General features: G+C 55.6%; 2 protein-coding genes across 2 annotated transcripts in view; both read right to left on the bottom strand.

The window, feature by feature from the left end:
- Positions 1–2,262: 2,262 nt before the first annotated feature.
- On the bottom strand, positions 2,263–4,269 carry CD2BP2 (CD2 cytoplasmic tail binding protein 2). The gene is made up of 6 exons (XM_007452738.1): positions 3,948–4,269; positions 3,589–3,721; positions 3,304–3,461; positions 2,784–3,219; positions 2,596–2,702; positions 2,263–2,508 (listed from the first exon to the last, which is right to left on the bottom strand). Exons 1-6 carry the CDS (start codon positions 4,023–4,025, stop codon positions 2,398–2,400), a joined length of 1,023 nt encoding a protein of 340 aa, XP_007452800.1. The 5' UTR covers positions 4,026–4,269; the 3' UTR covers positions 2,263–2,397.
- A 3,028-nt stretch (positions 4,270–7,297) lies between these two features.
- TBC1D10B (TBC1 domain family member 10B) overlaps positions 7,298–10,754 on the bottom strand; it is a 10,161-nt gene continuing 6,704 nt past the window's right edge. The window contains exons 5-9 of the mRNA XM_007452737.1: positions 9,007–9,121; positions 8,815–8,880; positions 8,406–8,595; positions 7,923–8,077; positions 7,298–7,834 (exon numbers count right to left, since the gene is read on the bottom strand). Of these exons, the coding sequence (XP_007452799.1) occupies positions 7,298–7,834; positions 7,923–8,077; positions 8,406–8,595; positions 8,815–8,880; positions 9,007–9,121 (1,063 nt within the window). The remainder of the gene's footprint in view (positions 7,835–7,922; positions 8,078–8,405; positions 8,596–8,814; positions 8,881–9,006; positions 9,122–10,754) is intronic.

Below are 10,754 nucleotides of genomic sequence, written 5' to 3'. Positions count from 1 at the left end.
ACACATAAACATATACACAGTTTGTTTTTTTAAAGGCAAGGAAGTTAAGTGTTGGTAGGGGCTTGAAATAGGGACATGGCGAAGGGAGAGAATTTACTGATGCTCATGAAGGAGAGGCATCCAGCTGGATGGAGTGTTAGTTTCCTACTGAGGCTATAACAAGTGACCCCAAATTTAACAACTTAAATCAACACGATTTTATTAGTTCTAGAAGAGGTCAAAAGTCCAAAATGGTTTTCACTGGGCTAAAACCCACAGTGGGGCTGCATTTCTTCGTGGAGACTCTGGGAAGAACCCATTTTCTTGCCTTTTCCAGCTTCTACAGGCTGCTGCATTCCTCGGTACGTGGCCCCTTCTTCCATCTTCAAACCCAGCCGTGGGTATAACACCTTCATCTCCCTCTCACTTTGACCCGCCTCAGTCCCTTTCATGTAATAGGACCCTTGTGGTTATACTGGACCCACCTCAATAATCCAGAATAATCCCCCCATCTCAGTCATTAACATAATCACATTTCAAGGTCCCTTTTGCCATATAGTCATATATTCACAAGTGGCCACCTCTGGGAGCCATTATTCTGCCTACACATGATGTCTTCAGGGAGGTGAACACAGGAGGCTGTACGGGTGGGGATGGTGAGATGAGCTTTGGATTGTGGAGCCCGGGGTGCCTTTGGGACATCCAGGGGAACTGCCCCCCATGGCTTCCATCTATTCACCAAACACTAAGTACCTCCCATGAGTCGGTCACTGGGGATATAAACGTGAACACTGTATTTCACTGGTCCTAAGACATCTGTTTTTCACTTTGGAACATTTCTGAAATCAGGAGGCAGCTCTGAATCAATGACATCTTACAACTGCAATGCGCAGGCTTTTCTTTCTAACTGACACATAGAGTAAGACATCTTACAACTGAAGGTATCTTGAAATCAATGAAATCCAGGTCTGGGCTGGCACTAGAATGGGCCTAATTATTATAGTAGTTAATTATTATATAAGTTGGGTGCCTCACTAGAGCATCAAGTATCCCCACGCCGCCCCTCCAGCCTTTCCTGTTTCCAAGCCTGACTCCTTCCACCCTCCCAACTGCCCCCATGGCTCTGGTGCTAGACTCTCCCATAGGTAACAGACTCCACCAGAGCCCCGGCCACACCCATGCTCAGCTCCACCACAGCAGGGTCCAGGAAACGGCCACTTTCCCCAGGTGTAACCTCAGTCCTGGTATCAGGCCCAGTGGTTTTCTACCTGGCTGCACATGGGAAACACCTGGGAGCTTTTTAAAGCCCCAAACACCAGGCCATTACCTAGATCAATTCATTCAGAATCTCTGCGGAGTGATGTTACAGCTCCCCGTAAAACTCCAACAGAGAGCCAAGGTAGAGAACTAACTGGTGTGAGCAAGGAGAGGCATAAGGCAGCACCGGTGGGAGATGGAAGGTGTTTGGTTCAGACTATACAATTATGCATATCAGTCTTCCTCCCAATCCCTCCCCCTGACTCTGAATTCCTGGGAGGGGACCAGCCCAGTTCTCTCAGTTCCCTCAAGGCACTAACCAGTGTCAGACACATTGTGGGAGCCCAGGAAACGTAAGCCACAGGGCTTCCAAGGCCAGACAGAAAAGCCCTGGTGCCAAGAAAGGTCTTCGAAGGGAGCCCACTAGGTCTGGCCCGCCCTCTAACATGCTGTGTAACCTCCAGTGAGACACTGCCCATCTCTGTGCCTGTACAAAGCATGACTGGCCCAGGCGGCCTTGAAAGGTCCTTCAAGTGCCAACACTGAGTCTAGACTTTACCTAAGAGGCCGTTTCTATGCACTTCTAAGAAGTCTGAGGCAGTGGGCAGCCAGTGAGTATCAGCTTTCCTGCTCACTCCCAACAGATGTCCCAGCCTTTCCAGGCCTAAAGTCTCCACTTCTGGGGCTCTGTCCTGCACTGGCTGAACAGCAGAGCATCTTAGGTCCTAAAAGCCAAAGACCTAAAAACAACAAAACAAGAACCGCCAGAGGATTCTGGAGAATGGCATGTGAGTGGAGAGACTTTTAGATGGTGAACAAAGTGCAGGTTGGGAGGCACAGGACACCTGACAGGCCCAGCTCTGCCCCGAGGACTGGTAAACAAAGGTGAAGTGGTTCAAGGGACCAGAGACAAACTCCCAAAGGAGGAACTTCATGAGAGGAAACACTCAAGGGCCAAAGCAAGTCCAAAGGGGTCTGGAAAACATTCCTGACTTCTGGCCATCAGCCCAGCCAAGGCCCTAATATACAACTAAAGGCTTTTATTGGGAAAAGGAAGTTGACTGAAAAGTGGCCCCCAATATCCTCACTGCCTAAGGCAGCTGGGGCCTCCTCCGCAGAATCCAGGAAAGAAGGGGCCACCAAACGCGGCCCTCAGTAGGCTCAGGTGTAGAGGTCAAAATCAATCCGTTTGGAATTGTAGAACTGTCCGCCGGGGGCGTCCAGCTTCCGGCAATACACACCGTCTGGGAAATAGCCTTCATTCACCCAGGTCTGCAAGAAGAGAGGGCAGAGCTGGGGGAGGACTAATGGGGTGGGGGGAGGGAGAGAAGAGGCAAAGTGAAGAAGAAAGGATTTTACCTGCATCTGGGTGCTGGAGAAGGGTCCATACAGCTCAGCATCCCCTGTGTTCTCCCACTTATATTCCCACATCACATCGGCCAGACCATCTCCGGGCGACTCTGCGTCTAAAATAACAGGCAGAGCCATCTGGACCTCAAGGGGCCTGCCCCTGCCCACAACACCCCTCCTCTGCCCTTCAATCTTACCTCCTCTCTGGGCAGGGGTTGGGGTCTCCAGCTCCCCCTCCGCCACTTCCTCAGCAAACATGTCCAGGGAGGGTGGGGCTGTGGGGTCACGGGGTCCCTGGGTCTGGCACCCCAACCCCTTCAGCCGCATGGCCAATCGTTCCCTTGTCTCCTGATACACTCCGAGGTTGCCCCGAGCCACCATCTGGTCAGCCAATCCGGAGAGCCGGTCCAGGCGCTGGGGGGAACTGGGCCGCCCAGGCCCCTTGCTGCCCCCTTTGCCTCCTCCTCGGGCTCCCAGGCGCCTCAGTGCCCCAGCCACTGTCTCTCTTGGCAACATCAGCTCCAGAAGGCCCTCCAGGAGGGCTTGGGCGCTCATTGGTGTCTGGCCCAAGCTGTCCTCCTCCTCTGAGTCTGATGGCGGCCGCTGATTAGGCGGCCGCTCCCTGATCTTTACCTGTAACGTGAAAATGGGAGGGTTTTATTTCTGACAAACTGCCAGCAAGGCCCAGGCCCAGCCATGCCAGCCTCTGGACCTCACCCAATCAATGTTGTCCAGCCAGCTGTCTCGGATCTGAGCTTCCCGGTTCAGGAAATAGTTGCCATCAGCATCAAAGTGGCCTTCCTCCATCTCTTCCTGCAGGTTGAAGGGTGTGATCCGCACACCTCCCTCACTGGGCAGTGTGGCTGCTTCCTGACCTGCACCAAAGACACAGACGTCCCATGCTAGGAATGCAAAAAAGAGACAGGAGCCTCCTGTGCTCTGTGACCTCAGAAGCCCCTATTTGGTCCTCCAGCAGAAAGTCAATTCTTGGCTATAGCTCACCTTCTACATCTTCTGAGGCCAAGATGTCATATTTGCTGGACCCTTCATCATCATCCTCCTCATCGCTGTCCAAAGAGTGTTTGCCTTTGAAGCGGCTCCCAGGACCTCCTGCCCCAGCCACAGGGTCCACCAACTGTGGGCAGGAGTCAGAAATCGAGAGAGATGCAGGTTACTGGCTATTACTCAAAATACTCTAGGATCTAGACTCAAACTGAAAATCCTGCAAACCCATTTCTCAGAGCACATAGAAAAGCTAGCCCTTTCCACCTTTTCTTTGTCCCTCCAGATTTCTCTCCTGGCTTCTAGCTTTTCTTCCTCCCATCACTCCTCCCCAGAATGCAGGAATCTGGCCTCCTCACCTTTTTCTTGGGGGGACTGATTTCATCCTCATCATCCTCATCTCCCACGCCTTGGAAGGTCACTTTCCTCTTTGGCATGACTGGACAGAGGAGCCTTTCTCAAGCTGAGCCGAGGAAAAGGGTGCACATTAAAGGAACTGGGTGAGGAGAATACTCACCGCGAGAGGGTCTCCCGCACAACATATCTTTCCCTTAGTCGGTACTGGATCCAGTGTGGGAGGGGAGGGAGCACAGAATCAGGGGCCGAAAGGGGGAGCTGGCAGCCAAGAGGCCTCCAGGACTTGGTCTGGCATCCGAAAGAGCTGCTGGAGCGGGGATGGAGAGGTGGACGCGCGGAGGAGCTCCCCACGGGCCCCCCCCCCCCGCCTTGAGACGGGCTCCCCCGCGTGACCACCACCATTCCCGGCCCCCGCAGTCCTGGGCGCGACGTTGCTCCGCGAGCAGACACCCGCTCAACCACCTCCAGCTTCCTCGCAGCCCGCGGGGCCCCGGCGAACCCAGGACCTGGCACCCTGGCAGCCCCGCTCCTCCCTGCGCCGAACTCCCGACTCCGTGGGGTGACCCCCAACTATCCTGGGCTGTGTACAAATCAGAGAGGCGGCAGAGCCATGAGGACTCCAGCAATCCCGCCGGCGCGCGCTCACCTAAAGACCCAGGAAAGGCTTGGGAATCCAGGGAGAATGGTTTTCGCCAGGGCTACATCCGGGTCACCCGCCCGCCACCACCCGGAAGAGAACTGCGGAAGGCGCCAGGGAAGGCCGGAAGTGGCTTCACTCGTGTTAGAGGACTAACTGAAGGAGAGGGCGGAAGTACGCGCTGAGCGGGGAAAGACACCCCCTCCCAGAAGTGACGTGAGACGTGTGGGGCGACGATGGCGAGCAGAGGGGACGTATGAACGCCTAGACCCTGATCGGACTAGAGGGATGGCCGGAAGTAGTCTCGATTCCCTCCTACAGCAGTAGAGGCTCCGGGGAGAAAGCGGAGCGCGCTTTACCTAAAGGGGCGCCCAGAGTCACGATGGAGGGGCAAAGTCCCAGCAGGGCCGCTGGGTCCCTGCCCTTGTTTCCCTTTCCCCGGTTGAGTCTCGATTTCTCCAGGGCTGGCTCTGCGCCTTTCATCACTTCATTAGAGATTCTGCCTTCCTACTCTCAGCGTCCCGTTGTTCGCCCTCTCCTAGTTCGAGGTGCGGCCTTGCTCTTGTCCCAGAAGGGTTGCTCGGTTCTCCTGGGGCACTTTCCCAGCCCAGCCCCTTTTAGGACCCAGGGGAAGTCATTTACCCCACGCCTACCACCTGGGCAATTTCCTGGTTTCTGAGATGGGAAGAGCCAAAATAGGAGAGGTGGCAGTGGCAGCTGTGCCCAGTACCGAGGCCAGAGGTCCCTTGTGCCCTCATCTCAGGTAGGCCTGGAAAAGGGCAGTAGTGGATACCCGTGCCCCATCCCCGCCAAAACAGGACCCCAGCCCAGCAGCCCCTGCCCAGGTTTTGCAATCTGTCCCAAGGGGTTGGGAAGTGGGAGTAGGTCCCAGTGCTCAGGGTATAAGACCTCTACCTCTTGAGGGTACTCAGAGTCTGAATCCCAGTAGGCCAAGGGTGGGCCTAGAAAGAACGTACTGGAGCCAGAGGAGGGCACTGTGGGCAGCTGGGGTCCCTAGGATACCAGATGGCCCACCCCTCCTTTCTCCTGCCCCTAGGGTTTCTTCCCAGATTGGACTACCATGAAACTGCACCACAAGTCCGTGCTCAGTTTCTTCCGTGGCTACAGAACACAGGTTCTGGACCGGGAGGGCATCCTGCTAAGGAAGGGGGCCAGAAATACCAGCTACCAGCACCGCTGGTTCATCCTCCGGGGAAACCTCTTCTTGGAACTGGTACCAGGCTGACCCACACACCCCTGAGCCTCATCCTGTTAGAGAACTGCCAGTGAAGCCACACCTTGGGGCCACAGAACCCTACGCCTTTTCCTGACCCCAGGGGTAGAAGGTGGGCAGGCCTACAAGCCAGCAGCAGAAAATCAGAAGCTGGGAGCCTGGCTGTGCTGCTACGCTCTCTGGAGGCCCAGCACCAGGAGCTGTGCCAGGCAGCTGGACAAGAGACCAGCTCACCCCCAGAGGACTGTGGCTCCCCAGTACAGAGAGGGCAGTACCCTCTCCAGCTTGCAGGAGTTGCACGAGCACTCTGGGAAGGAGATCCGGGTGCTGCAGGCGGCGCACAGACAGCTCCAGGAGGCCAGTGACAATGGAGGCAGCGGATCCCAGGCAGAGGTGGAGTGGAAGCTCAACCGCTATCTGTTGATGAGTGACTAATACACCAAAGGCCAAAAGGTACCTACCTGCCGAGACCAGGAGACCAGCCGATTGCTTCAGGAGACACCCAGATCCTGACTAGCTCCGTCACTCCCTCCCTCCTCGTCCTTATTCTAACCCCCTTCATCAAATAACAATGCAGGAGACAGGCCCAGGTACAACAGAAGGTTCTTTTCCGGTTCCCTCAAAGCGCCGCACAAGGTGAGGGCAGAGACAGAAGAAAATGTAAACATTGGGTTTCACCCCCTGGAGCTCAAGGGAAGACCCCTTACCCAGGTAGGGGCTGGAGGGTTGGAAGGGAACAAGGTGAAAGGTGGGAGCCCTAGTGAGACAAAGCAGGGGAGGCCTGAGAATACAGAGAAAGGTAGGTGAAGAGGAAGGAGAGCAAGGAGGGTGGTGGTGGGGAAGTGGGGGACATTTCCTGCTCCAGTGCATGTCCCCTTAAATAAACCAGCGTGCAAGAACATGGTGAAGGAAAACCAAAGGACAGAAGAGAGTGAACACCCCCACCCTGGGCCAACCGGGTCCTCCGTACATAATTACAACACAGAGATGTCCAGAAGAACACGAAGAGCCTGGGCCCCCCGCCAGGAAGTGGTGGGAGACAGGCAGGACTGAAGAAGGGAAAAGGAACCCAGCTCCACTTCATGGGTAAGGGGAGTGACTGGAGTGTAAGAATCTGAAAACCGCTGACTCCCATCGCCAGAAGTCACCCCTGTGGTGACAAAAGGCCAATCAGGACAGCACCTGGGAAGGGATCCCAGAGGGAATCGGGGCAGGAGTGACAGAGACCCCAGCTGGGCCTAACTGGAGGTGAGGGCTCCAGACTTGTTCGCTGCTGCCCCAGGGAAATGCAGCTGCCCCACGTACTCTGACTGTCCTGGCTGTGTAGGGATCAGCAGCTGGCAAGGAGACGGGGAATCAAGCCACTTTCCTCAGAAGGAGGGACAGCCTGCCAAGGGGGCCAGGAGCAGCACCCCAGGCCAAGGCCTGCTCTTGGCTGAGGGAAGAAGAGGGGGCCCTGCAGTCCAGCCCCAGGGCAGAGGTCAGAAGTAAGCATCCTGCCGGGCCTCTGATGCTGAGGACCTGTCCCCGCCATCCTGGGGGGCGGGGGGTCCATCTGCCTTCCGACGCAGCGAGAGCTTCCTGCCCTGAGCCTTCTTCTCCTGCTTCTGCCGCTCCTTCTCCTGCTTCTGCCGCTCCTTCTCCTGCCTCCGGGCCTCCTTGCTGGGAGCCAGTGGGGTGCTGTTGCCAGTAGGCGAAGGAAGGGATGGATGCAGTCCCTCAGCGGTGACCAGAGGCCCTGGGGCAGGCCCAGCACTGGCCCTGCGGACAGGAGGGGGTGGAGAGGGGGCCCCTCCAGCTGCCCGGGAGCCTCGGCTCTTGAGGCCAGGGAGGCTGAGGAGGCTGGAGGAGGGGCCTAGGGGTGGCTGCTGCCGCCGACGCTCCTCATGGATTGCCCGGGAACCGTGTAGTCTCCGTGAGGGCCGATACTGCAGCTCGCCCCGGGTTTCCCGCCACTTCTTGAGCTGGGCTGAGTTCTCTCGCTCAATCAGTGCTTCTGTCACTGGGAGGTTGGTCACCTAGATGGAGAAGAAACAGGTACTGGAATAAGATTGGGGATGGGGATGGGCCAAAGCAGGTGTGAGGTATGCTAAGGCTAGGACCTACCTCATGCACCAGAAAGTCCTCCTGCATGCACTGTTGGGGCAGATTGCGCAGCTGCTCCATGGTTTCATACATGCCTTGGCAGGAGCGCAGCTTCTCCACAGAGCCCAGCGTGTGCCGCAGCAGCACCAGGGCCACCCGGAAGATGATCTTGACGCCTGCAGGGTCCAAGGAAGAGAGGCTGGATGATCAGCCCGGGATCTCAGCCTGTCCCATTCAGGAGGAACTCACAGCCCCCATCCCTGTCTACTGGCAACCTTACAAATGAGGAAACTGAGGCCCCAAGAAGGGAAACAAGCTGCCATGGGTTTTAGGTTCCTGGGAGGTAAAGCAAGCTGTGGGCTGGTGGCAGAGCCAACAAGATCAGGCCTCAGTTTCTCCAGCCCCAAGACAGCTTCCAGTGAAGCCTTCTGTCAGCAGGCCACCCTCTGGCAGCCACCATGGAAACTGCAGCCCCGTCATGGCCTGAAATGGCTACAGAAGTACCTTCACAGAAGAACATATCCCAGACACGTAGCACTGAAGCCCAGGGAAGGGTGCGGGCAAAGATGCACATGAACCATTCTGTCATGTACAGCACGGGGTCAATGCGCTGCCGTCGCAGGTGCCGATGTGCCAGTGGGGAGGCCCGGCGCAACAGCGCAAAAAAGATTTCTCCATCCAGTTGAATGGCCTCCTGGAAGTGGGACAAACCATGAGAAGAGGCCTGCTGTGGACCCTTGGGGTAGAACCGGCCCTGGTAGTCAGTACCCAACCACAAAGTGGGATCCTCACCTCAGTGGGAGAGGCCCAGAACAGAGGGACAGAATGGTACAGTGTGGGGCAGGACAAGGACCACCCTGCAGTCTTGGGGAAGAGTCACAGCCCCAGTTGCACCCAGCCTCCAGACACTCACCAGCCCTGCACTATAGTAACCGGGGAGGTACTTGTCGCAGATCTGCACCAGGCACCAAAAGGCTTGCTGAGAAGGGCAAGAACAAGGAGGGAGGGATGGGGCCTGAGAAACAGGGAGGAGGGAGCTCCCCCATCACCACTGTAGGCCAAGACCCTCCCAGGCCCTCCCCAACCAGGCCCAGCGTCTGCTCACCTCAGCAGGCATGTGCATGAGCAGCACTGCGGCCACAGGGGCCTGGGCCTGGCAGTAGCCCTCGTCAGGCCGGTAGATAGTGTAGGCCTTCAGGATTCGATACAGGTCCTGTTGCCTGTAGGTATGGGGAAAGACCATGAGGAAAGTCACAGGAGTTGGGAGCTCTCGCCCCCAAACTAACCTGCACCCCCCCAGAGCCCCCCTATGTCCCGTGGCAGATCAACCCCAGAGCTTTACCACCACACACCTCTATCCACCTTCCTAATCCTGCCTATCAAGCTTAAGCCAAAGACTCAGACCATAACCTAAGCTTTGTTCCAGGCTCTAGGCTTCCGCCCTTGCCTGCACACCCACGTGCTCCCCACCCATGTCCCCACACAGGCTGTGCTGTCTGTCTGTCTGCCCCCATCCCGTAAACCTTCAAGGTCATCTTCTTCAGGAAGCTTTTCAACAGCATCAGCCCTCCTCTGGCACTGTCTGAATGCCTTTACTGCCCCAGAGCAGGCGCTCTCCCAGGGCAGGCCCTGCCTTATCTGTCTGGATTTCATCAGTCCCCCCCGGGCAGAGCCCTGGTTCTCGGTGTAGGCTTGGGAAGCCAGCTGTGCCTCAGACCTTTCTCTTGTCTCTGCATCCAAAAGAATAAACTCTCTGCCCTAGATCTGTTCCTCTTCCCTGAGGGTGCCCCATAGCTGTGTGTGGGAATCCCATCCCCTCAGCCCCACATCAGAAAACAGCGATCCCATCACTTCCATCACTCCCCACAGCTAATTATCAAGTCGTATCAACACTACCTTCTGAATTTTATTCACGTCTACTCCCTCTCTCCGCTGCCACAGCCACTGAGCAGCTAAGACCTTCATCTCTTAACCAGGACGATGTAATAACCTCCCAGATCCTCTCCCTGCCTCCAGTCACACACTCCTGACCACTGCTTACAGTAGTGTTTCTCAAAATTCAGTCACTGAAGTGTGATCTTCATTTGTGCTTTATCTGCACACCACCTCACTATTATTTATTTTTTCTCCACTTTGTAATAACGTCCATGAAATGACAGGTTTGATATACTAGTTATTTCATCTAATATATATTAAAATAAACATGTAACTTCCCTAAGCTCCCATGCTATATTAACCCACCTGCCTGCTTCTGTGCCCCTGCCTTCTCCCCTGTTGCTATGGGTGAACTATCTGTGATCCTGGCCAACCACAGCCTTTCCACTTGGACACTGGGTCCCATCCCCTCTCACCTACACAGGCCATCCCTCCAGCAACCTTCCCATTGTCTGTGCGTCATCCATTTTTCTCTAACTACAGAGGCTGGCATACCAACGTCATTTCTTCTAGCTTAAAAATAAAAACACCTCTTGTGACTTCCCTGGCGGCCCAATGGTTAAGACTCCATGCTTCCACTGCAGGGGGTGCAGGTTCGAGCCCTGGTCGGGAAAATAAGACCCCGCATGCCACAGGGCATGGCCAAAAAACAAACAAAAACCTCTCTCTACCCAGCCTTCCCCTCTGAATACCACACCGTTTCTTTCCTACCTATTCAGCCAAACCCACCTAGAGTACAGACTTGCTATCTTCAATTTCTTTCCTCCCATCCTCCAGTCAGGCTTTAGCCCACTGCTCCACACAAAACTGCTTTTATCAAGGTCACCAATGACCTCCACATTGCTAAATCCAGAGGTCGATTTGCAGACTTCACTTTACTTGACCCGTCAGCAGCATTTCATACAGCTGATCCCGAAA

The sequence above is a fragment of the Lipotes vexillifer genome, unplaced genomic scaffold, assembly GCF_000442215.2.
Source record: "Lipotes vexillifer unplaced genomic scaffold, Lipotes_vexillifer_v1.1 scaffold426, whole genome shotgun sequence".
Classification (NCBI taxonomy): Eukaryota; Metazoa; Chordata; class Mammalia; order Artiodactyla; family Lipotidae; genus Lipotes; species Lipotes vexillifer.
This window is presented reverse-complemented; position numbering and strand designations above follow the sequence as displayed.